Source organism: Apodemus sylvaticus, chromosome 1, assembly GCF_947179515.1.
Source record: "Apodemus sylvaticus chromosome 1, mApoSyl1.1, whole genome shotgun sequence".
Lineage (NCBI taxonomy): Eukaryota > Metazoa > Chordata > Mammalia > Rodentia > Muridae > Apodemus > Apodemus sylvaticus.
In genome coordinates this window covers 103,622,185-103,650,003 of record NC_067472.1, presented here as the reverse complement: position 1 = coordinate 103,650,003, position 27,819 = coordinate 103,622,185, and the positions used below count along the sequence as shown (strand labels likewise).

Here is a 27,819-nt window from a genome sequence, read left to right as displayed (position 1 = left end):
ATTCTATTGTTACTAAGATTAGAGATGTAAAATTCTCTAAATTTATCTTTTATTTACATGGACAAAGCATAAAGAATACATTGTAACAAAAATGTAATCTGCAGCCTATGAAGAATAATTGTCAAGGCCAAATATTAAAAATTAATCTATTAAATTGTGGAATTAAGAGAGAGTATCAGGGGCTAGAGAGATGGCTCAGTGGTTAAGAGCACCAACTGCTTTTCCAGAGGTCCTGAGTTCAATTCCCAGCAACCACATGGTGGCTCACAACCATCTGTAAAATAAAATGTTCATTTCCTTAAAAAAAAAAAAAAAAAAAAAAAAAAAAAAAAAAAAAAGTCATAAAAAAGAGAGAGACAGACAGTATCAGGGAAAAAAATGGTACTAAATATTTTAAAAGCTTGTACTGAAGGCAGAGAAACTGTTAAAATCTAAATCTTCTAAGTCTAGAATCCAAGGAGAAATGTAAACACATGAAAATAAACTCAAACATAAAAAAAAACTTGTCTACAAACAAATGTAAATGAAAAAACAAAGACCTGAATAAGAATAAAGGTATTATTAAAGTTTTGCCATTTAGCATAAACTATGCTTTCATTTTGAATATGACATTTTTCTCAGTTAATATTATCAAGCATGATATTCCTGTGGGATGTGCAACTGCAGACACACATGAATATCCTGACCGTGCTTGCTTAAGATAGGAAAGACAAGCTATGATATTTGGTAAGATAACTGTATTAAACATGTATTTTCAACTGAAGGATGCAATTATAAAGATGTGATCACATTCTAAACCAATGGGCACCCGAATGACTAAACAGACACACCTACCTCAGTCTTACATTTATTCTCATTAACTCTTTAGAGTTAAAACATGCTTGGTAGTAACACACGTCTGTTATCTAGTACCCAATGACTGAAGCAAGCTTACGCCCAGCTTATGCTACAAGAAATATTGTTTTGTTTCTTAGTATCTGGGAAAGTAGCTCAGTAGCTCATTTGGTAGAACACTCACCTAATGTGAATAAAACCCTAGGTTCAATACCACAGCACCACAAAACCAGTGGAAGAGGAAAGCAGGAGGATCAGAAGTTCATGGTCCCCTATCTTTGGATACACAAGAAGTTTGAGGCTAGTTTGGAATACATGAGAGTATTTCAAAACAAAAACCTTTCTGTTTGTATCTATATAAATACACATAAATAATTTCCTTCGGAAAGCCCCCTTTAATTTGCTGATAACAAAACTATTATTAACTATAGGAGCAGAAGAAAATATTGATGAATACTGTTTATATTTTGGGATCATGTTATCATGTTCTCTTTCTGTCTCTGTCTCTCTCCCTCTCTGTCTCTCTCTCTGTCTCTGTCTCTCTCTCTCTCTCACACACACACACACACACACACACACACACACACAGCACAAAATAACCGTATTTTAGTTTTTAATTCTTTCAAAACTATATAATTTTGGCATGTTAAAAAGTGTGAAGGTTGTAGCTTGATGATGCACACCTTTAATCCTAGCACTCCAAATGAAGAAAGGCAGAATAACAGAGAGATCTCTAATTCTAAGACCACCAAAGTGTTCTAAAAAAGCCAGACCTACAGAGAGACCTTGTCTCAGAAAACGAAAAACAAAAAAGAAGGAAAGTTCAAGGCTGGCTTGTTGTTGTGGCACACATCTTTAGTGCCAACAAAAGATCTGATCAATAACAGGGTGAAGGAGTAGATTTTGGAACAAGTAACTGAAAATACCCAAATTAACACAAAGGAGAAGCAGGAGCATAAATTTTAAAAGCCTTTAAAAGCCCAGCATGATGAAGCATGGCTTTAATTCTCACAACCAGGAGGTAGAAGATAGTAGATCCCTACATTTAAGACCAGTCTGGTTTATTTAAGGCGTTACAAGACAGCAAAGGTTTACATAGTGATACCCTGTCTCAAAAATTAATTTAATTAAAATAAAATACAAAGCTAAAGGCCAGCCTGGGTGAAAACTCAACTTATAAGAGTGCTTTCCCATCATGCAAACAACCTTGAGTTCAATCTCCAGCATCCATAACCCATACTACTTAGGAATCTAAAGTTATTATTGTTTGAGTCTAGAAGTTCAAACACAGTCTGGGAAAAAAAATAATAAAGCTCCCCTTCCAGCCCCCCAAAAAGATGTGGGGGGGGGGAAAGAGGGAACACATAAAATTTACCATGTAACCATTAGAAGTTATATATAATAAGCATAATTTATAAAAAATGGGCTATGGTCAAATATATGGGACAGAAAGATCCAAAGAACCAATCAGCTCACATAAAGATCTGCACTAATCATTGGAACATGCCAGTCTCCATTACCATATATGCAGAGAGAACAAGTTCAGTAAGGGATCTAGGAAGATGTCTCAGCTGTTAGGAATACTGGCTACACTTCCAGAGGTCCAAGGTTCAGTTCCCGCACCCAAATAGCAGCTAACAATCACCTGTAACTTCAGATCCAGAAACTAGTGCCCCTCTTCTGACCTCCATGGGCAGACGCATGCACAGAAATGTATGCAGGCAAACACTAACTCACATAAAAATCCTTTTAAAAAAGAAAAGGCCCAATAAGTTCCCATGATAGAACATGTCTATATTAGTTTCAGCTACTTGGCTAGAAGAATCTCTTAAGCCTAGTAGTTTATAACTGTATTTTTAAAAAAATATAGAAAGGGCCATGCACAAGATACAGCTAAAAGAGAAATGAAATTCTACTTCACAAAGACAAAACCAAACAAGACAGAAAAAGGTATGAAAAATAAATACATCAAACAATATAAACACCAATGGAAAATGACACTGATTTTTCAAGATAAATCAGCAAAACCAGCCAATAATAATGTATATCTTGTAGGTACTAATTCAATTTTATTTATCTAATTATTAATTATATAGCACCATAAATACAAAATTATTTAGCAGAAATTCTCATTGAAGAGGTTTAGCATTAATATCAAAAAACATTGATAGTACTAGAAAGTTAAGATTAATGATGGTATATAAAAGGCAAGTGTGGATGACCTCTGCGTATATAAACACAAAGACACAAAGATTAATTCATTACTTTAAAAGGCAATCTATACACATGGACCAAAATAAAATGTGCTAATAATGTTTAAAAAAGAAAAAAGAAAAATTCAATGAGATACAAAATATAGCACATGAAACTTGAGGATATGGTTATTGTCTTACTAGGTACAGTAAATTTTTAGTTCATTCTTTTAAATCCTAGTTGCACCCCAAGACAACAATATACTTCAATGCCATCTCAGCCTCTACTATAAGCTAACTTATAAGTATTCTTTCCTTGGGAGAGGATCCTTACACTACTAAGTGGTTTCTCATTTTTCTTTAATAAATCTGTATTTGTTCTGATAAAACAAAATCCAAAGCATAAGTCACTAATTCAGGAATGAACCAGGGAAGTGGAGGTGGGGTCAATCTATGGCAGAGAATTTCCTTAACATGTATATAATCCTGGCTTCAATCCTCAGCAGTGCAAAGTATATCAAGTAAGGTTCAACATATTTTATGTTCCCTAAACCTAAAATCATCATGTATCTATGTATGATGCAATCATATTTGAGAAAAAGAGAGAGGGATATGGACAAGCTACAGCAGAAATCAAAACAGTGGATTACTTCACAGCTGAAACACTGGGACTTTTCATGGTATTTCTGAATTGCTGAAATATTTTAATAACACTTATTTCAAAAAGGAAGGTGAACTGGTTATGATGATGTATGCACACTTTTAGTTCCAGCACTTGGGAGGCAGAGACAGGTAAATCTCAAGTCTGAAGCCAACCGGATCTATATATGGAGTTTGAGGTCGTCCAAAGCTATATAGTGAGACCCTGTGAGAACAAGGAACCATGTCAGGTAGTGGTGGCGCACGCCTTTAATCCCAGTACTTGGGAGGCAGAGGTAGGTGGATTTCTGAGTTCAAGGTCAGCCTGGTCTACAAAGTGAGTTCCAGGACAGCCAGGGCTATACAGAGAAACCCTGTCTCGAAAAAAACCAAAAAGAAAAAAGAAAAAGAAAAAGAAAAAAAAAAAAAAAAAAAAAAAAAGAACAAGGAACCAAAAAAAGTTAACATTCAAAGAAGTATAAAAGAAATGTCTGTCTATTACGATGGCATAGATAACCGTATCACAAAAGCAAAAAAAAAAAAAAAAAAAAAAAAACCAGTGGAAGCATATATTATGAAAGTAAGTAGTTTTGCAACTAAATTTCTACACCAATGATGAGAGAACTAGGACAAGCAAATATGTATGCTTAAAAATTATTTTACTAGACATGGAGAAATATACACCATTAGGGATCCTGCCCCTTCCAATGATGAAAGAACAAGGCAGTTAGAAAGGTAAATATCTTAAAAGAATTAAAAAACAACTAATAGTAGTAGGAAGAGGGATAAAAAGGAGGAAGAGGTAGGTACAAGTCTTGTAACATGGAGAGCGTTTGTTAATCACTGCAGCATCTACTCTCTATGCTTTGTCTGATCATGAGGCTTAACTGATGAACAATTCCAAGTCTAAATCATATTAGAGCTAAGATAAAAGTTATTGGCACTACACTAATAATTCTCACATTTTAAACTTGAAAACTTTCAGACAGATCAGGACTACAGAAATCCAAACTTTATGTGGAAAGGGTGCTTTCTCTATAATTTAAAATATACCTTTTGTGAACTTGTACTAACCTAGTGATGGAAATACAATAATAAATCTATTCGTAAAAATGAAAATCTAAGCCTCTTATTTATAAGCATATGAGCTAATAAAACTCAAAATTTCAAGATATATTACTTCCTAAAATTCATGCAATCATTTTCTTACCTGTTCCAAATCCCGTACCAAGTCCAGTTCCCAGAGTCCCAGCTGCTGGCTTACTTCCAAAAATACTACTCCCACTGCTATTTGTGCCAAACCCTAAGGAGATAAAAGAATAAATGGATTGTAATTTCTAAATTCTCAATTTTTGTTAAAAGGGATTTTAAAACAAAGATAACTGATCTTAAACTATGCAACGTTATTAATATTAATGAACCCCAAATTATCAGCTAATGTAATTTGTTAAAAAATTCTGAAACCTGCAAACAAGTCTTTTTATTTACTTAATTGCATCTTTATATTGATATATCAATTCAGAATAGGGAAATACCTAGTATCAAAGCAATGCACACAGGCTTGATATTTGTGCTTTGTAAGGCTTTCAAAGTCAGTACACATGGTTCAGGTTTACTAAACAGAAAAATTCAATCCCACAAATTTCCACGGAAATAAATAAATAAATAAAATCTAAAGGAATAGAAAATGACCCAAAAAAATCTTTATAGCAATTTTTGTTTTAAACTGAGAGATCTCACGTGGCAGCAAAGTATGGCTGATTATGTGTGGTGATTATACACTGCCACACTTAGTAAATTCATAGCTACCTTTTCATTCCTTTTTTTCCCTTTTGACTTTTTGAAGGTTTCACAGAACTCAAGCCAGCTTCCAAATAGGTTGGCACTAACGTGGCTTTCAATACTGACCATCACCCTTCTGCTTTCCTAGTGCTGGGATGACAGGTGTACAGCACCACTCCTGTCAACTATATTGTAAAGAAAGATAACCTATGACCTAGGAATGGTCTATCTTGAGTTCAACAACTCCTTCTATTAATGAAGAGTTGTGCAAACCACTCATCACTATGACTTATTAGAGAAAATCTTGTAACTCCCCTATAAAATCCACAAGTATCAAAGATAGCTATTTTTGTAGCTAAGCTAACAAGTTTTGGTATTCCTTATGAAAAAAAATGAAAAAACAAATGCATCATTAATCTCTAATGCTAAGAAATCATCGATCATATAGCAGAAAAGTCTTGTTTTTAAGTTACTTATTCATATAAAAATTCTGATGGAAGCTCAGTATGACAGCTCACGCTTGCAATTCAACCTCTTTGAAGGTTGAGGCCGTTGCATAGCAAGACACTGTCTAAAGAAGGGAGAATAAGTAGAGAAAAAATAAAACCTTAGTAAAGGGAGTACTCTGAAGTAGTTAACAGAATCATTAATGGGATTATACTTTGTTATGTCACTATCTGGTTATTATCAGTGAAAAATGATTATGAAGTCAAAGAATATAAGTCTGAAATCAAGCATATTTCTGTCATTTTAAAATCTAAGCATGCTGGACAGTGGTGGCGCACGCCTTTAATCCCAGCACTTGGGAGGCAGAAGCAGGTGGATTTCTGAGTTTGAGGCCAACCTGGTCTACAGAGTGAGTTCCAGGACAGCCAGGGCAACACAGAGAAACCCTGTCTCAAACAAAAAAACAAAACAAAACAAAACAAAAAAAAACAAAAATAAAATCTAAGCATATAATCTGATTTAATCTCAACAAGTGATCTTTGTGTTCATTAAAGTTTTTCCTGAATTGTGTTATTAGCTATCATACAAACAGTTTTGCCCACTCAAGCACAATCAACTTAAAGAAAATTTAAAAAGAAAATGTACTTAGAGATACTTTCTCTTTTAATTAGAAATTAACAAAAAGCTGGGCATTGGTGGCGCACGCCTGTAATCCCAGCACTCTGGGAGGCAGAGGTAGGCGGATTTCTGAGTTTGAGGCCAGCCTGGTCTACAAGAATGAGTTCCAGGACAGCCAGGGCTATAGAGAGAAATCCTGTCTCGAAAAAAAAACAAATCCAAAAAACCAAAAAAAGAAACCAAAAAACAAAAAAAGAAATAAACAAGAATGATCACAGTCCTGAAACAGAAAATAAGCTATTCCAGGACTACCTTAAACCCATAGGAGATATCTAAGTGCCAACTTACATTGTTTATACCACATATTTCCTCCGATTCTTGCTGCCTATCTTACTTCAAAACAATTCTACTCATTAAAAGTAATTTGAGCCAGGCGGTGGTGGTGCACGCCTGTAATCCCAGCACTCTGGGAGGCAGAGGCAGGGGGATTTCTGAGTTCGAGGCCAGCCTGGTCTACAGAGTGAGTTCCAAGACAGCCAGGGCTACCCAGAGAAACCCTGTCTCGAAAAAACCAAATCCAAAAAAAAAAAAAAAAAAACCAAAAAAAAAAAAAAAAAAAAAAGAGTAATTTGAATTCAGTATATAGTAAGCATGCCAGATAAAGATGAGACCTTTTATACTGAAACCAGTGAACACAAGTATAAATACCTTCCTTACAATAAAAATACTAACAAAGAGCCAGTGTGGTGGCACACAACTTTAATCCTAGAACTTTGAGGGGAAAAAAGCAGGTGGATCTCTTGAGTTTGAGGCCAACCTGGTCAATATAGTAAGTTCCAGGCCAGACAGGGATGTACAATGAGATCCTATCTCAACAACAACCAATCACAAAGAAACGAAAAAATCCTCCAAGGAAACTGGCAATCTGTATAGTCTGTACAAAAACCCATCATTAAAATATAAACCTCCCTGCCCCACAAAAAACAAAACAAATGAACAAAACCCATTTAATTCTGAACATTATATTACAATAAAGTTTTATATTAAATAAATGCTATTTTCAAAGGTAGTGAAAATTGTCCCTCAAGAGGAAAGAATCTTTTCTGTTTTTACATTTTTACTTATTTTTATTTGATGTGCATTGGTGTTTTGTCTTCATGTATGTCTGTGTGACGGTGTCAGATCCCTCACATAAGAGTTACAGTTACAGCTGAGGAACTGGGGTTACTGACAGTTGTGAGCTGCTATGTGAGTACTGGGAACTAAACCCTTGGTCCTCTAGAAGAGCAGCCAGGACTCTTAACCACAGAGCCATTTCTCCATCCCAGGAGCATAAAATCTTAATGGTTGGTAGATCTTCAGAAGCGTCATAAAAAAAAAACAAAAAAAAAAAAACAAGATACACAAAATAAACCTGGTATTAAATTGTCAGCTAGTGAGTGAGCATGATGGTGTGCGTCTACCGTCTAACTTGCTGAGGACAGGTAAGGCAAGAAAACGGCTTGAGACTAAGGCTCCCTGGGCAACAAATAGGGCAAGAACTCACCATGTCATGAAATAGAAAAACAGACTATTAAGAAATATGGTCTAAAACTGGGCATGGTAGCCCCACTTATTATCCCAGCAATCAGGAGGCAGAGACAGGTAGACTTCTATTTGGGGGTAACATAGTGTACAGAGCCAAGACTATTATACAAAGATCCAATCTCCAAAAATCAAAAAGAAAAAAGGGTTAAAAAAGCTCCTTGAAAATAGACAGTTGGGACGATTATCTTTTTAAAAACAGGGAAAGGACACAGGGAGACACTGATATACTTTTATCCTCTTTGGTTTTATAATCAAGAAACAAGCACAGAAGCCATACTAACCACACCAAGCTTTTCATCCAAAAATACTTATGAATGAACTATAGTTAATACTAGCAATGAGTGAACAACCTGAGTAAAAGAAGTTATAAAAATCAAATATCTGAGTCTAAAAAGACATGTAACAAAAAGTCTTGCATGTCTTCTTTGAAAAGCTCTTATTGTATGAATGAATACACTAATCTGATGCATGCTTAAAAGTCTCTTTTTCTAGTAGATTATAACACCATATAAAACCCACTAGAAATGCTGGGAATTTGGCTCAGTAGTAGAGGGCTTGCCTGGAACACAAGACACTGTTCTACCTCAACATGGCAGATAAAGAAAAGCAAAAGGACACAAAAGCTCTCTGAGGAAATTTCTAACTATCAGCCCATGACAATAATGATATTTTGCACATATCTTCCCAGAAAAAGTAATTAATCATTTCCTAATGAGAACTCTGGCAAACAAAATGTCCAACAGTATTTGAACCCTTGTGACTACAACGAACTTTGCACCTTACACAATGTTGAATGTCTGAAAACATAATTGTGTATGAGGATAAAACACGATGCTTCTTTTAAACTGGCTTTCATACTTCTAACACAAGTAAAAAGAATACAGTTCCTTTCATTTCTTTTTAAAATTTTGTTCAATCTTATCTCTTTTCTTGATTTTTAAGTAAAAAATAAGTACTCAAACTTTTAAGAATAATTTTGTTATTGCTCATTTTGTACATTGACTCAGGAGTCTCATCCTGTAGCCTAGGATGGCCTAGACTGGAAATCATGGCTCCTGCCTCAGCAGTTTACAGGCATTAGCTACTATACTCAAAACTGCCAAAATAATCTTCCAATTCAGCAAAACTTTGACTTTCAGAAAGAATCTCCTTGTATACTACACCCTCATGCCTGAAACCTACCTGAATAGAATGGATCACTTCACAAATGAGGTTCATACATGCTTTTTCAGTTACTGGTGAGGTAATCCAAAGAAAATGAAGAAAATGAAAACCAATCAATCTGTCTATACTAAATATCTCATATCATGTGCTATGACTTAAAAAAAAAAAATCTTTCCTTCTGGTATGCAGCATCAGGCTACAGCTTACCTGAGAATTTTTAAACATTTCCAATCATATGAATCAGGAGAATGATGTGTGGCATAGTCAGTGTAACTTTAAGAGAGTCAAACCTGCATTTTATATGTACCAAAATTGGAAGTGTTTGTATTGGTTCCTAAAGTCAGGGTTGGTTTGTTACCGAAGAGCCCGCCACTGGTTGTACCAAATGAAGGAGCACTGGTTGTGCTGGTTCCAAAAGTTGTAAGCTTGTTATTGCCAAACAGGGTCTAAAAAGAAAATACAGGAAAATTAGGATAATATAAAGATACGACAGGCTTTGTTGCAAGATGAGATGGCTCAGTGGTTGAGAGCACTGACTGCTCTTTCAGAGGACCCAAATTCAATTCCCAGCAACCTCATGGCAGTTCACAACTGTTTGTAACTCCAAGATGTGATACCCTCCACAGATATACAAGTACCAAAACACCAATGTACATAAAATACATTATTTTTTAAAAAACTACCAACAACAACAAAAAATAAATAAAATGAAGAGCAAGTAAGTTTGACTCCCAGTACCCATGCCCCCAAGCATCTGTAACTCCAGGGGGTTCCGAGACAACTCTTCGTCTGATGTATGCACATGTATATATCATGTATACACATATAAAATAATCAAAATCAACATCATCATCATCATCATCATCATCATAATAATAGGGGCTAGAAAGATGGCTCAGCAGTTACGAGCACTAATAAGTCTTCCAAGTTCAGTTCCCACTCATATTAGGTGGCTCAAAACTCCCTGGAACTCAAGTTCAAGGGAATCCAACACCTCTGACCTCAGAGAGTACCTCATTCATACTCACATATGTACAAGCAGACACACAATACACATGACTATAAGTAAGAAGGGAGAATGCATGCAAGTACTGAGTGAGTAATGGAAGACAAGTTATAATTTTTTAGGAAAAAACAGATGAACATAGACAATCAGAAGATATAACAATCTGAGCAAGATATAAGATAGATACAATGCTACTAACACAGAAAATTAACACCTCAGCAAACAGGATTTCAGTGAGTCAAAGAAAAAATACCAAGTCGAACATTAACCAAGGGTAGTAGTATAGGCCTGCAATCCCAGCATGTGGAAAACTAAACCAAGAGGAGGCCAGCCGTCTTTATTGGAAACGAGAAAGAAAAGCCAAGGAGAAGGAAGGTAGAGGGAGAAAGCATGTGTGTGTGTGTGTGTGTGTGTGTGTATTTAGCAGAGTATTATACAGTTTAGGCTGGCCTTGACTTCTCTGTAGCCCAGGCTGGAGTCAAACTTAATCTTGTTGTCTCAGATATGTTTGACTGGCTCTTTGTAGCAGTGATGATGGTAGTGCTGGGGATTAAAATTAGGGCCTTGATCATGTCAGTGACACTTTTCTGTACCAAGTTACACTGAAACCTTTGTCATTTTTTTCAAGTGGTATTACAGTATAAAATTTTACACTGTTTTGTAGGTTAAATGCATTTCAAAACAGTAGTTCTGTACTTAAGACAACTTACTCAAGGTGAATAACTGAGTTGCACCTTCCCCAGCAAGAGAATCCCAGTGATTCCTTGATCAACACCAAAAGCATTTAACTTCCAAATACTATACCAGTTTATCTTCCAAAACACAGTAAGAAAAACTAGAAGTTAAAATTGATCTGATCTGGGCTAGACATGGTGGTATAGCCTTCAATCTCAGCACTATGCAAGTAGAGGTTGGTGAATCTTTGAGTAGGAGGCCACCCTGGTCTATATAACAAGGTTCATGCCTGCCAAGGATACATAGTAAAATCCTATCTGACAGATGGAAGGAAGGAAGGAAGGAAGGAAAGAAAGAAACAAAGAATCAAGAAAAGAAGAAAACCTGATTTAAACAATCTAAATTAAGACTACATAATTTAAACTACCCAAATGGATTCTACAATATCTTTCATCTTTGAAACTTTAGAAGAGGACTGGAGTGGCAAAGGCACTAAGTATAAAACAAAAACACAGAAACTTTATGCTGTACATAATATAAATAAGCATTGCTAATTCTCAATTTAAAACTAAAATAACTATAACTATTTTATTTTCTTTCTCTTTTCAAAGATTTTTATTTAAATGTGTATGGCTATTTTGCCTGCATGTATCTCTGTGTACCATGTGTATATCTAGTGCCTGCAGAAGCCAGAAGATGTTAGGTCCCCTGAAACTGGAGTGAGACATTTTTTGAGCTGCCATGTGAGGCTAGGTCATTTGAAAGAACAGCCTGTGCTCTTAACTGCTGAATGATCTCTCCAGCCCTTAACAGCATGTTCAAACAGATTTAAATGCCGCCGTCACTGAGGTAAGACATTTTAGTGACTGAAAATAAACAATGGGGCTGGGAATAAAGACTCCAGTTAGTACAGTGCTTTTCTAGAATGCATAAAGCCCAGGTTTATTCCCTAACACTTCAGGAAACCGGGCATGACAGCAAATATTTGCAATACTAGCACCTGGGAAGTGAAAACATGAAGACTAGTAGTTTGGGGCAAACTACTAATTAGTAATACATGCTTGAATCCCAGCACTAAGGAAGCAGTCAGGAAGAATTCAAAGTTACCCTTGGCTACATAGAAGTTCCAGTTGGCCTGAGCAGAAAGACTGAGAGATGCTGGCAAACATACTTGTCACCCTGCCTGATGATCTGAGTTTGATCCTTGGAACCCATAGAGCAGGAGAGACTGGACTCCTACAAATAAGTGGTTTTTGACTGCCATATGTGCAGTATAATAGAGGCATACATATGCAAAAATTAATTTAAAAATTAATAAAAATTATATATTATATATATGTGAATATAGAGGGGTGTAAACAACAAAAAATAAACATATATATGTTAAATTCTTAGAAAATAGTTATTTTATATATATTCCTTTAACAGAATTAAGAATTTCAAATTACAATCAACTGTGAATACCTACCGAACCAACTGCACCAAATCCAGTATTGGGCTGCCCAAAGAGACCTGTTCCTGTCCCAAATGCTGTCCCAGTGCTGGTGTTTGTAGCTGTCCCAAAAAGACCTCCTGGTTGTGAGGCTTGGGTTACTCCAAATAGGCCCTGCAAAGTGTAATCTAGATTAAAAGGTAGTTCATACTAGTTTTTTTTTTTTTTATGTCTTGGATTGGTTTTTAAAACATCACCATTGTTTATTAAAGCATGTGTGTTAAACACAAAATTCTTAAAGATTTCTTTGCAAAACCCCTGAAAATCAAGAATAAGAAAGCTTTCCCTAAACAGCATAAAAGTAGGAGCTATTGCGGAAGTGTAAATTAATCCCCTATAACCAAAGTCCCTGTTTCCAGCACAGTAAGTGAGCTTCACGTGCTGGGCATGCATTAAACTTTCAATGAATTCATGTGTTCTAAAGTACTCCAGTACAATACAAGGTATGCAACAAGATTCTGCTTCCAAAACAACAAACAACAAAAAGAAACCACTCATTTTCTTCTAAATGTTTTAGAAATTGAACCCATCATGAATGAGGCTGAAGTAAGAAGATCAAAAGTTTCAGGTCAGCCTGGACTACAGAGTGATATCATCCTGAGTCATAAAACCAAGTAAAATGAAATCAAGAGTTTCACAATCCTGGGTATTTGATGTATTGAGTAAACTTTGGTTATTAATGATATAAAGGAATTAGCCTCACTCTTTTGCAGATGAACAATCAGTTCTGGTACTCATGCTAGAAATCAGTTGTATACAAATGTGAGGATCCATTTCTTTACTCTCAACTTTACTCATATGCTTCACTGAATTTCTGAGATTAATCCCATGCAGCCCAGACTGGTCTTGAACCAGACATACAGTCAATGTTATCCTTGAACTTTTGATCCTCCTCCCAACTGCCAACATTACAGTATATCCAGTTCCATATTTCTGTCCCTATAATGCCAATAACTACTGTTTTTACCTTCAGTATTTTTTCAACACTCTCATCCACATACATAATGTATTGTGATCATACACACATTCCATTCTCCTATTTCTCTCCCACTTCTTCTGAATCAAAACATCAATATCACAAAGCATATAGCTTCAAGATAGCCACCAGAAGTGGCTGAAAGAAAACTATGCTCAGAAATGGTAAATGACATACTCAACAAAATCTCAATGTACTCATTGGGCTGAGACAAAATGCAGGTCTTCCTTACTGAAAGGTCTGTTTTCTTCCCTATAATGAATAACCCTCCATTCAAAAGAAATGCTATGGAGATAATACTTATAAGTTAAAAGTTAAACTATTAGTCCCATTACTTAGCTTCACCTGGAGTTAACCAAGAGCCTATTTCCTTACCATAGTATTGGTGCTTGGCTGTCCAAGGGTGCTGGTATTACCAAAGGAAAAGCCAGTATTCGGGGTGGTTGTAGCCTGGCCAAATGGTTTGCTGAAGAGACTGGTAGTCTGTTGAGTCTGTTGGCCAAAGAGACCACCTGGATTTGTTCCAAATCCAGTTGTGCCTTTCAGAAAAAGAATTTAAAAAACAAAACAAAACAAAAAACAAGTGAAAAAAAAAAACAATGTCAAATGAGCCAATAATTCAACAATCATCTGCGCTTTTCCCACTACTAAATTACTATAGAGTCATTCCTTAGTAGCCTTGGTTCTTTCTTCAGCTAGCTGAACATTTATGTTAAAATGTTCCTTTCTACTAGACCTCAAGAATTCTAAAATGAATAAATCCTGTGTGAACTTAAATTTTCCTCTACTTTGTAAGAAAAAATATTCAGGCTGGAGAGATGATTTAATGGTTAAGAGCACCAACTGCTCCTCCAAAGGTCTTGGGTTCAATTCCCAGCACCACATGGCAGCTCACAACTGTCCATTAACTCTTAAGATTTGACACCCTCACGCAGACACAGGAGGCAGAGACAGGTAGTAATAAATGAACTTTCTACGTAGCCCAGTTCATTTATTACAACCATGTTCAAAGTAGTACAAAAGCAGCCAAGTTTACATACCAAGACTGTCTCAAATGAGTCAAGTTCTATTTAATAAATCCACAAAGCCCTTGTGTCCCCTAGAACTGTAAAACACTCTGAATACTTTTGCAAAAACTTAAGTTTTGCTGGGCCTTCTGGCTCATATCTATATCCCAGCAACTGAAAGGCTGAAGGACTGCTTTGATTCTGAAGTCAACTTGTATTACAGTGGACTCTGTTTCAAAAAAGCTTCTAGCCGGGTGGTGGTGACTCACTCCTTTAATCCCAACACTTGGGAGGCAGAGGCAGGTGGATTTCCGAGTTTGAGGCCAGCCTGGTCTACAGAGTGACTTCCAGGACAACCAGGGCTACACAGAAACCCTGTCTCAAAAAAAAAAAAGCTTCTAAAACCTTAGGATTTAAAGACTCATATTTTCAAGTTAGCTAATATTTTCCTAAAAATACATAAAACTAATTCTTTTACCTTGATATTACTCAAATGTCATCTTCTGAAATGAAAGGACTCCTTAGCCATCTACACTTTTAACTGTCTCTCCCTACTCATAAATATCCCAAGTGCTTTTCTCCACAGCTCTTGTAACAAAGTGAAAGTCATGATTTACTTCTATTTGACCTTTTGTTTATTTCTCTGTATAGCCCTGGCTGCCCTGGAACTCACTTTGTAGTTCAGATTGTCCTAAAACTCAGAGATATATGCCTTCCTCTGACTCCCCAGTGCTGGAATTGAAGGCAAGAGCCGCCAATGCTCAGTTTGACCATTCTTCTTTATGGTACAATAAAGTGCTTACTAGTTCCAAAGGCAGTTTTGTTCTGACCATATGAAAAGGCTGAATTAGTGGTGGAGGAGCTGAAGAGTCCTGTTGCACTGGAAGTTGCTGGAGAAGATCCAAATAAGCCAGCCGTGGTACCTGCTCCCACTTGGTTCTGTGGGCCTTTCCGGTTAGCCTGATAATCCTCCAAACGAAGTTCCTGAAAGTAAACACATTACCAAAATTAACATATAGAAAAAATTACTCAGAAGAGACCCACACAGTGTCCATCTATATAAAATTAAGAGACTGGCAAAAAATGGACAGCCCAGATGGCAGTTTATTTTGGAGAGAAAGGACTGTGATGAGGGGAGAGAACAAGGAGGACATCTGGAATGTTAGATATGCTTTGTTTCTTGTTTTCTTCTGTACTGTCACCTGATATGTATCCTTTCACTTAGTGAAAAATTTAAGCCAGATATTTAGGATTTTGTACAAATTTACTAAAAGATCATATATGCTCACAAATGTATTGTCACTACAATGTAAATATCTAACCAGAACAGAATACTAGATAAAAAGATGTATTTAGTACTCCTGTATATATGTGGAGAATATTATCCTAGCCTAAAATACATAATACATAAAAATAATAATATATAATCTTGAAAAGTATCTTTATGAATATCAGGCTTTTATTCAGAACCAATGTGAACCACTTAATCTTAAAAAAAGTATTAAGCTGTTTTTTACTGACCTCTAATGACTTGCTTTCATATTCTTTCATAGCAGTAATACATTGATGTTTGGTACTGATGTTAGTGCTAACTCCAGCTTTGACCATAGTATCTGTACCAGTGGGAGGCTGCAAAGAAAGACAAAGGCAAAATTTCAAATTCCAATTTTTATGTATACTCTCACAGACAATTTCTCAACCACTAAACTTTAAAACTATTCCCTACTTCATTTTTTTATAACAAGATAGGGCAAAAAGTAGAATACAGCTCAGTAGTGGTTAGGCCTGACTAACATTTGCAAAGGCTTGGATTAAATCCCCATTCTCCCCACCTACTCAAAAAATGTCATCTAGGAGGTCATATAGTGCCCATACCTACAATCCCAGCACTCTCGAGGCAGCCCTGAATACCAGACCAACCTGGGTAGGCTACAGGAACAAACTAAAAGATAGAGCTAGGCATACTAAAAAACATATATATAATCCCAATTATTTTAGAAGTTGAAACAAGATCATTTGATACCAGTAATTCAAGTACAGCTGGGCAACACAGTAAGAACCTCATGGTAAAACCAAATTGTTATCAAGTATGCTTGATTAAAATATATGGCAACATTTCTGATCTCTCCCCTGTAATAACCATCTGAATAATCTTTGTTTTGTTTTGGTTTTTGAGACAAAGTCTTAAGAGTCCTGTAACACACTCTGAAGACTGGACTAACCTTCAACTCTCAGAGATCTGACCACCTCTGCCTCCCAAGTGATGGGAATAAAGTTGTATGCCACTACTAGCTGGCAAGATTTTATTCTTGATTAGATATAAATGGATTATGCCACTTTGCTCCACAAAGTAGCCTTATTTTCAGTCATTTTTCTGTGGTCTGCTCCTTAGAACAGAAATAGTGACAGACACTTATAATTCTAGCACTTAAAAGCCAAAGCAAAACCACTCTGATTTCAAGGCCAGTCTTGAGTTATGTAGCTAGCTAGCATATAGACAGCATGAATTACACAGCAAGACCCTACCTCAGAAATTCTGCTTCATGTGAGTTATCATAATCAATGTTGAATACAAATTTAATTGGAGTAATAATCTTAAACCAGGATAGTGAAAACTATTCTCAACAATAAAAGAACATCTAGGGGAATCACCATCCCTGACCTCAAGCTGTATTACAGAACAATAGTGATAAAAACTACATGGTATTGGTACAGAGATAGACAGGTCGATCAACGGAATAGAATTAAAGATCCAGATGTAAACCCATATACCTGTGGTCACTTGATCTTGAACAAAGGAGCTAAAACTATCCAGTGGAAAAAAAGATAGCATTTTCAACAAATGGTGCTGGTTCAACTGACAGTCAACATATATGCAAATCGATCCACTTATTGACAGTCAACATATATGAAAATTGATCCATTCTTATCACCCTGCACAAAGGTCAAGTCCAAGTGGATCAAGGGCCTCCACATAAAACCAGATACACTGAATCTAATAAAAGAGAAAGTGGGGAAAAGCCTCGAACACATGGGCACAGGGGAAATTTTCCTGAACAGAACTCTAAGTTTAAGAATCAACAAACGGGACCTCATAAAATTGCAAAGCTTCTGTAAGGCAAAGAACACTGTCAATAGGACAAAACGGCAACCAACAGATTGGGAAAATATCTTTACCAATACTACATCCAACAGAGGGCTAATCTCCAATATATATAAAGAACTCAAGAGGTTAGACTCAAAAGAACCAAATAACGATCAAAAAATAGGGAACAGAGCAAAACAGAGAATTCTCAACTGAGGAAACTCAAATGGCTGAGAAGCTCCGAAAGAAATGTTCAGGGCTAGAGAGATGGCTCAGCAGTTGAGAGCACTGACTGCACTTCCAGAAGGTCCTGAGTTTCCTAGCAACTACATGTTGGCTCACAACCATCTGTGATGGAATCTGATGCCCTCTTCTGGTGGGTCTGAAGAGAATGACAGTGTACATAAAATAAATCTAAAAAAAAAAAAAAAAAAATACTAATTGCTTTTCCAAAGGACCCAGATTCAATTCCCAGCACCCACATGGTGCTTTACAATTTGCTGTAACTCTAATTCCAGAGGATGATGCCTCTTCTGGCTTTCTTGGGTACTGCATACACAAAGTACATATACATACATGCAAGTAAAACACCCATACACATAAAAGAAAAAGAACAACAACAAAAACCTTAATTTTTGAGACAAGGTCTTACTACACAACTCTGACAGGCCTAGAATTTGTTATCCATGCTGACCTTAAATTCACAAAGCTATACATCTGACTATGCCTCCCATGTGCTGGGATTTTAAAGTCATCTGCCATACCAAACCTAAAACTGTTTTTAATACATTTTTCCAAAGAGCCAAACTAGGGATTGGAGAGATGGTTCAGCAGTTAAGAGTACTAGCTGCTCTTGCAGAGAACCCAGGTCCCTAGTGTTGCAAGGTAATTTCATCAGAGAATACATAGAGAATAGTCTGTACTGCCTACTAGTGACTACCTGGGGAATTTGCCCAAATCATGCAGCTCCAAGCCTCATTGGTCTTTTTTTTTTTTTTTTTTTTTTTTTGCATAAAAACAGCATCCTGGTTGACACACACTCAATTAGTAAGGAGAGTTACCAAGAAGTAAAAACTAGATTAGTCAAAAAGCAAGGTGAATACATTTAAAGGATTTTCCTGGCTCCTGGAACTATGGAGGAGGTCTTTGATGGATTAGTTTCCTGTTTTGGCAAGTGTTAGTACCTACATGCTAGGTTCTAAGGTCAGAATAGTACCTCTACTGTATCAGTTATATTAAGGTCTTGAGGCCTATTATAATAGCACCAGATGTTGGTTTACAACCAAGAGATCATGACACTCTCTTTTGGTCTCTCGAGTACTGGAATGCACATGGTACATATTCACACATGTAACAACTATTCATACACAAAATAAAAATAAAAAAACTTATTTTTAAAAGCAAAAATGTGATGTGTATTACTGGAGATAGGAGCAATCTGATCATTCATTCTACAAAGAAATACACAAATGGGGAAAAATATACTGGAAGAAAATACACACATTAAATTTGATAGTAGTTCCTGTAGGTGCTGCTGTAAAACTACTTGGCCCAAAGAGGGAGCCAGATGTACTGCCAAAGGGGTTAGAGGTGGTGTTTGTAGTTCCAAAGAGTCCTCCACTGCTAGTACTGGTTCCAAAATCTGTAAATTAGAAAAATGAGAATAGCAAACAACTTAGTGTTAGCACACCTTGAAAGCAAGGCTTGGTAGAATAACAGCAGCAGTACTTTCACACTGTCAAATACTCATTTCTCCACAGTAAACAGATTTAAACTGTATTTCATATGACACGTGCTTCCAGGCTACAGCTTCCAAAGGTTAGAAATCCAAATCCATTGGTTAGCTAAATGTGTAGGTAGTTTTTAGATATTACAGACAAAACTAAAAAGAAACATTTTATTTTACTTCACTGTGTATTTTATCTCAATTTCTCCTTTTCTTACTAAGAATGAAACTATCTTTCTGAAAACATATCACAACAGAGATCACAACAGCATAATATACTTTTATTTAGATATAATATTTCATATGCCCATATATTATCAAAATATTGTATATGTAAAGTGGTCCTATTGGAGCAATGAAACATACATAGGTTAACATAAAATATGACCAACTCCTGAAAAAACTTAACATCTGAGGGTATTGTTGGCTATTTTACAGAAACTAAGAAACAGGATTGTGATCCAAATACTTGGGAGGCTAAGTAGGAAGGGTTGCACTCAGGTCAATACTAGCCTGGGCTAACTACATAGTGAGTTCCAGGCTTGCAGAGGCTACAAAGACACTTGTCTCAAAAAAAAAAAATCTAAGAAGAAACTAATATAGAAATAGTAGAGCCTAGTCAGGCATTGTGGCCCATACATATAATGCCAGTAGAAAGGCAGGGACAGCTGTATCTTTGTGAGTTTGAGGTCAGCCTGTTCTACGCAATGAGTTCCAGAACAGCCAGTGCTACATAAGACCCTATCTCAACAAAGTTATAGCTAAATATGGTAATTTGTACCTACAACCCAGTCCTCAAGAATCAGGGACAGGAGGGTCAGAGGTTCAAGGTCATTCAGAACCACTCTGTCTCAAAAAAAGGGGGGGGGGAGATGAGACGATATCATATAAAAGCAAGCAGTAATGACTGACAGATGTAGTGGCATACACAAATCCCAGCAATCAGGAGGCAGTGGCAGGCAGATGCTGGGTTTGAAGCCTGGAACAAAAAGAAAAAAGCAGAGCAAGAAGCAGGAGGCAGGAGGCAGGAGGCAGGAGGCAGGAGGCAGGAGGCAGGAGGCAGGAGGCAGGAGCAGAGCAGAGGAGGAGCAGTTAGACAAACAAAAAGGAATTCTTATTTTTTTAAAATGATTTATTTTGCCAGGCGGTGGTGGCACACGCCTGTAATCCCAGCACTCTAGGAGGCAGAGACAGGCGGATTTCTGAGTTCGAGACCAGTCTAGTCTACAAAGTGAGTTCCAGGACAGCCAGGGCTATACAGAGAAACCCTGAAACCCTGTCTCAAAAAAACCAAATCCAAAAAACCAAAAAAAACCCAAACAAAAAAACAAAAAAACAAAACAAAAACAACAACAACAAAAAAAAGATTATTATATGCACTGGGATTTTTTTCTGCATGTATGTTTGTCCGAGGTTATTGGATCCCCTGGAACTAGGGTTACAAACAGTTGTAAGCTACCACGTGGAGACTGGGAATTGAACCTGGGTCCTCTGGAAGAGTAACCAGTGCTCTTTCTCTAGCCCCAACACTATGTTTCTTTAAAATCTGAAAAGTTATACATATTGTACCAGAAATGTCAATAAGCAAGAAAAAATTTTGCCTGCCAGTACTTAATGTTAAGTTATAACCATAATGAGCATTTTGATTTCTCATTAGCAAATTATCACTTCTAAGAAACTCTGATCCTAAATATATAGTTTAAAAAGAACTATCTCTTGAATAAGAGCCTTAAGATTGAATTTTCAGCCTGGTCTACATAATGAATTCCAGGACAGCCACGGGTACACAGAGAAATAAACAAATAAAACAAAAAACCCCCAATCAAACAAAAAAAGATTGCATGCTATGTGGCATGTTTAAATATTTCAATATCCTACCAGAAACGGTGACATAAGCCTGTTATAACAACAATTAGGGAAGTAGGCACAGGAATTCAAGGTTACCCTGGTCTACATGAGACTTTGTCTCATTCAGACACACTAAAAAAGGTTTGTTTTCAAAACCCCTACAGTTTTGTCTTTAAAAAAATTGTTGGTTGCTTAGCCACTTGTATATTACTGTGCTCTTGTCACATAAACAGCACTACCTCATAGAGCAGTTAGTGGCTACTTAAAGTGCTATATAGAGAAACAGCCACTGGCCACATATCGATTTACAAAGTTAACATCTGCTATGAGCAAAAAACAGGAGTAATTAAACAGTATTTCTCATTCCTGTTGTCCTAATCTCTTTGTTGTAGTTGTGAGACACAGGCCAGGAGCCCGATCAAGATCAGTCATCTCTCTTTGTCTTTTTGTGTGTATTTTTTTCTTTTTTTTTTTTTGAGACAGTGTCTCTCTGTATAGCCCTGGATATCCTGGAACTCCACTATTTACTGCCCTCTTTTCTAGCCTACTAAACTCAATAGACTTTCAGGTTCTTCTATTTCCTGGTTTTGAACACTTGGTGGGAAAGGAGATAAGTGAACACAGCAAAGAAGAGGGAATGCATTCAACAAACAAATCAAATATTAAACTATTAGAGAAGTACAAGCCCAAAGAATAGTATCCTACTTACTCCCAAAGCCAGTTGGTTTATTTTGTGCAAATGCATTGTTCTGGGATGAGAAAAGACTGGTCCCTGTGCTTGCAGTTCCAAACAAACTATTTGATGTTCCTGTTGATGTGCCAAACCCAAAACCAGTGCTTGTGGAAGTTGCTGGCTGGCTAAATGAACTGGTACCAAATAATCCTCCTGAAGAGATGGAGGGAAAGAAAGCAAGTTTATGTAGACAAACTGTAGTCACTCAGTAAAGGTCTATACTAGCTACACATAAACCAGATATATTCCAAACAAAATCCCTTACCTGGTTTGGTCTGTGAATTTCCAAATAAGCCTCCAGTATTGTTGCTAGAACCAAATGCAGATGTTCCAAATGCTCCTCCACTAGTAGTACCAAAGCCAGTATCTGAAACAGTAAAATTCAGGGTCAATAACTACTACAAAGTTTTTTTGTGAACATTTCTTAACATTCTGCATTAAGTAGGACCACTAATGCAATTTGAAACCTTTCTCAAATTTCCATCTAAATTCTTACAGAATAGAAATAAAACCAAGGCATTTTACTCACCCTCAGGAATGAAAACTTTAAATCAAAAGATGTGACTTTGTACTACCAGAGGGTGCAGCCCAGTAATAGAGTATTACTTAGCACAGGCCCTGGTTTGATCCCTAGGTCCAGAAAAGGTGGAGTGGAAGGACCCCCAAGTCCACAGTGGGTGGATCCTGCCCCATCAATCAGGATGGCCACAATGATCCTTCACAGATATTCTTAGATCCAATTCTCAATTATGTCAAGTTAACAGTTAAAACTAACCATGGCAGTGGCTCATGCCTGTAATTCTAGCACTAGAGAAACTGAGACAGGAGGACTGGAAATCAAAGGCCAGCTTGAGCTCCATAGAGTTGGGCCAGCTATAGTGATATCAGTTCTCAAAACAAAACAACGGAATCAACAAAAGTCAGTAAAATTAAGACATTTTCCCCTATTTCATTCTTTTTCATAACTTACTTTGTCCAAATGTTGACGTTGTGCCAAAGCCCCCTGTGCCACCCCCAAAGGGGGTTCCAAATGATTTGTTAAACATCTTCGAAGCAAGTGTTTGCTTCAGAAAGCTATAAAAGAGAAGGTTTTCTTTTGAGACATCACAGAAAGTAATTTGTTTCAAGAAATCTATCATTCTACAAATATTAGCTAGGCCCACAGAAATGATAACATGATCCCCTACTCAATATTCATCAAACCCTGAGTGATGAATTAAACACTATAAAATGTTCATTAATCTGCATGCTTCCTAAAATGACTAGTACTGTAGTGTGATATTAATATCTGATCTACCAACAGCCATCCCCTCAAAATATTTTTGTGTATGTGCATTGAATTGTAGGGCTGCTAGGCAGTGGTGGTACATGCCTGTAATCCCAGCACTCTGGGAGGCAGAGGCAGGTAGATTTCTGAGTTCGAGGCCAGCCTGGTCTACAGAGTTCCTGGACAGCCAGGGCTACACAAGAAACTCTGTCTCAAGAAAAAAAAAAAAAAATTGTGAGGCAATTTAATTTTTGTATGTGCATCCCTCCAAATGCCATAGTATATGAAAGATAGGGGACATAAATGGGTGAGAATTTAAATAGGATTTAAGTGTGATAACTGTCTGGCTCAGAAGTCCCACATCTGCTGGGGTTAGTCCTGGCAATCCCCAAGATGTCTGTAAGAGAAATTGTTGGTGCCCTGACCCTCCTTCCTATTTTGGGTAGGATAGTCTTTTCCAAGACTATTTATTAGTCTAGGCTAGGGCAAAGTGGGAAAAGAAAAACTGGGACCTGGTTTTTCCTCTTCCTCCCTCCCCATCCCCCCTCCTCTCTCCTTTTCTTTTGGAAACAGGTTTTCTCTATATAGTCCTGACTGTCCTGAAAGACTGACCTCTAACTCAGACACCTACCTGCCTGCCTCTGCCTCTGCCTCTGCAGTACTGGGATTGAGAGGGTGCAGAACCATGCCCAGCAGCCTGGTACCTTCTTATTCATCTCCAAACACAGCAATCTTGTTTATGTAACTCTAATGGCTAAATGGGGGCATGGCACTCTTTCAAAGGTGTTTAGTAATAATTTTTCCCCTGTGAAACATACCATTACAGGGGTATGTACAAATTAGTTATAATTTGTGCTTTGGGTACACTATACTCTACACACCTTAAATTCTAAAGCTCCTAAACATCAACATTTTACTATTAATAATCTTATCCTAATACAGAAACCTATCACTCATTATATACACATTTCATGAAAGGACTTTAAGTAGTAATAAAATATCCTGGAGATACTTCTCCATCTACAGAAGCATTTATATTCATCATATCAACAACAACGAAAGGACATTGTTATTGGCTCTATCACCACTTGTATCACCTGTTTTGCCGATTAGCAAAGACCAAATTTTACTACATTTTACAAGGTCACAGAGGTAAGTAGAACTCAAGTTTAATCTACTTTCTAAATTTCCAAAGACACTTTCAACCAAATAAAGATAGGTAATAGGCAATAAGCAAAAACATATATAGTATATTAAAGAAATTCAACTGCCTCAAACCCAAGAACAAGAATGAGGGCAGCAAATACTTTTAATCTATGAAGAAAGTTTCTCATTCAAAAGCAACCTATCTTTCCTACTCCCCCGACCCCTTTTTGGAGACAGGGTCTCACTATGTGTCTCAGGCCTGCATCTGCCTCCCCAGTGCTGGATTAAAAGTAACAATCAGCATGCCCACTCAACCTTCTCAGTTCTGAGAAGAATGAACTTCTCTTATTCTCATCTATCTTGCTGAGCAAGGTCTTGCCTTTTAAATCATCCCAGCAGGGGCTAGGGATGTAGCTTGGTTGACAAGAGTGCTTGCCTAGCATGCACAAAACCCTGGGTTTGATCCCCAGAACAGTGTAAATGAGGAATGGCAGCACATGTCTGTAGGTTTTTAGGAGATCAAAAGTCATCTTCAGCTACACAGATCTTATCTCAAAACAAATCACAACAGAAACAAAATTACACTGAAGCAAATCAAGATCACAGATAACCTCACAATCTGTCTTACTACAGAAATTGAAGTCTGGCAAACTGGGTGAACTGGAGCTCCCCTATAATCTCAGCACTAGAAGGGCAAAGGAAAGATGAACAGGAATTCAGGCTCAAGGCCCTAGGCTGAGGCCCTAACACAAAACAAAAACTAGTGAATACACATAACCCTGATCTTCAAAACATTCATTTTCCTCACTCTGCCATGTAAAACCATTGACTCAATGAAAACAGTCTACTTTTTATTCTTTATTGCTGCTGCCAAACAACCCAATTCACTCTTAAAAAACCCAGCTTCAGTCACTATGGTGTCTTTTATAAGACTATACTAACTTGATTTAGTAATGGCATTCTTCTAGACATCTATAGCACAACATAATTCTTTACACATATCTATCCTTATTTCCCATCCTGGATACTGGGAAACACTAAACTATGCAGACTTTCATTTAAGACTGGAAAATATTTCTTGTACCAGTTGCTGTACTATAAGACAGCCTTCAGAACTGCCTCTACTGAAGACTGCTTCATCCAAGGTCATACTTTCTTCCTTTGATAGCCTAAACCCCTGGCCAATGCTAGGACTCTTGACTCCAGCTTAGTCTAACTCTAAAGAGCAGGAAGGTAATTTCAGCTTTTTAAATTTTTGTGGGATTGGTTGATGCTTTCATCAACCAATGTTGGTTAACACATCATCACCATACTAGAAATATAGCTAAGTGGTAGAGTGCTTTTTCAGAGTATTAGATTCAATTCTCTTCTATTACTAAGAAGACAAAAGCAATACATAAAAATAAAGACAGTGTCACACAGGCAATGGTCAGTTTTAATGCTTGCCTACTGTCTGTGTGGCCCAAGGTTCTATCCCATCACCATGCATATTCAAATATTTCCTACTTTCTCACTTCTCTCACAGGTGATGATACCAAGAAAGTTACCTACACCAATCTCTAAGTACTGCCCACTTCAGAGTCTGCTACCAAAGGAACTCAACTTCATCCCATTTACAATCAATCTGCTAAGGCAAGGGGCAATTATCTTTTTTTTTTTTTTTTTTTTTTTTTTTTTTTTGCTGTTTTGAAATGGTACAGATATCAAAGGCTACTCTCAAACTTTCTATGTACCTCAGATTGCTGATCTTCCTGCCTCTACCTTCCAAGTATAGGATTCCAGGTGGCTGACTCTACATGTTATTTTGTTTTTTTTTTTTTTTTGAGACAGGCTCACTTATAGCTCAGGCTGGGCCTCAAACTCACTATGTAGCCAAGAATGATCTTTCTTCCTCCATCTCCCAGGCAGTGAAGACTACAGGTATATATATTGTAGCACACCAAATAACAAGAAACAGGAGTGAGTGATGGTGGTACACTCAGGTAGGATATGATGAAGTAGAAACAGGATAAAATGTAATCTCTTATGATAGAACAATTCATAAGATATTCCCATGACTTAGATAAAATTGTCTACAAAAATTCATTTTTATATTTATGAATTTATTTACATTCCTTTTGCATAAAACATTTAAAAAGTGATCTTTAATTTCAGTCTTAATTTTCCTCTACACTTTGCGCTCTAATAATCTTTATTACTTACTCTATTTAATACCAATAAAGAGTCAACACACATCAGTAATCCAACTACCAGACAAAAATATATTTCCCCAATGTCACAAAGTTTGAACTTTGGATGGTGATGTCTTACTTTATCATATATCTAAATTTTGTAAGCTATGTTATTAACTCTGGATACAACGACAAAATTAGTTTTCTACCTCAAAAAGTAAAACAGTAACAACAACAACAACAAAGCACCAAACCTCTATCTAAGCACTGTCAATCCGAATGTGCGGCTTCCAAGCCACTCCCATCTTGCTTTCTAATTCTAAAAAGTTCTACAAATGTTAATTCCTTTCTACTCCACTGAATTCCTTTGAAACAAAGTCAGCAAAGAGCAAACACAGTAATAAGATATTCCTATGGCTTAGATAAAATTAAGATTTTATGAACATACATATTGTTATTCCTAAGATTTAGGAACTACATATACCTGTAGTCTCACTGCCTGGGAGATGGAGGACCAGCTTTATTCTTGGCTACATAGTAAGTTTAAGGCCAGCCTGGGCTATAAGTGAGCCTGTCTCAAAAAAACAAAATAACATGTTGTAGAGTCAGTCACTTGGAATCCTATACTTGAAAAGAAGAGGCAAGAAGATCAGCAGTGCGAAGTCAATCTGAGGTACACAGAAAGTTTGAGGGTAGGCCTTCGATATCTGTACCATCTCAAAACAGCAAAAAAAGATAACTGCCCCTTGCCTTAGCAGGTTGATTGTAAATGGGATAAAGTTGAGTTCCTCCACAGTTATGTACTTTGTAAATGAATAGACTAGTAGTTACTTTCAACTTTACAAAGTACTCTTTTGTTTCTCATGTAATCCCCATGATAATAGTAGAAAAGGGAGGAATCACTATCCATAGTGACTGAATAGAGTAAGAGAAATGAGTATGTTTTTGAGACAAGATCTCAACAAGATCTCACTCTAACTCAGGCTGACCTGGAACTCACAGCACTCTTCCTGCAAAATACTGTGATCAGGCACCTGGTAAGCACTGTGTATTTTTTTGTCTTGGATGGGATAAGAGAGATAGGAAGGAGGCTAGACAGAATTCCAGAAAGAAGAGAGTACCTAGTCTTAACTATAACATTTCTGATGCTAGCCCGAACTCCTTATTCTACCTCTGCTTTTAAAGATCTGGGAATTCAAGCACACCCACCAGAAGCTCCAGAGTCAGCTGTTGCTGCTTCACACCTTTAACCCAAGCACCAGGGGGGCAGACAGGTGGAGCTCTTGAGTTTAAGGCCAGCCTGGTCTACAGAGAGTTCCAGGACAGTCAGGGTAACATAGAGAAACCTTATCTCAAAAACAAAAAGAAAAACGTAAAAAAAAAAAAAAAAAAGAAAGAAAGAAAAGAAAGAAAAAGAAAAATGT

At 36.9% G+C, this 27,819-nt stretch overlaps 1 protein-coding gene across 6 annotated transcripts in view; it reads right to left on the bottom strand.

The window, feature by feature from the left end:
* The window catches only part of Nup98 (nucleoporin 98 and 96 precursor), a 91,488-nt gene that overhangs the window by 53,963 nt on the left and 9,706 nt on the right, over positions 1–27,819 (bottom strand). For 4 of the 6 annotated variants that reach the window (XM_052156130.1, XM_052156126.1, XM_052156125.1 and 1 more), the window contains 10 exons: positions 22,782–22,885; positions 22,077–22,178; positions 21,788–21,964; positions 19,007–19,146; positions 15,941–16,048; positions 15,223–15,403; positions 13,788–13,951; positions 12,413–12,550; positions 9,571–9,709; positions 4,876–4,968 (listed from right to left, as the gene is read on the bottom strand). In XM_052156130.1, coding sequence (XP_052012090.1) covers positions 4,876–4,968; positions 9,571–9,709; positions 12,413–12,550; positions 13,788–13,951; positions 15,223–15,403; positions 15,941–16,048; positions 19,007–19,146; positions 21,788–21,964; positions 22,077–22,178; positions 22,782–22,857 — 1,318 coding nt within the window. In that variant the 5' untranslated portion in view covers positions 22,858–22,885. The remainder of the gene's footprint in view (positions 1–4,875; positions 4,969–9,570; positions 9,710–12,412; positions 12,551–13,787; positions 13,952–15,222; positions 15,404–15,940; positions 16,049–19,006; positions 19,147–21,787; positions 21,965–22,076; positions 22,179–22,781; positions 22,886–27,819) is intronic. The other 2 variants (XM_052156127.1, XM_052156129.1) reach the window with 1 other exon arrangement.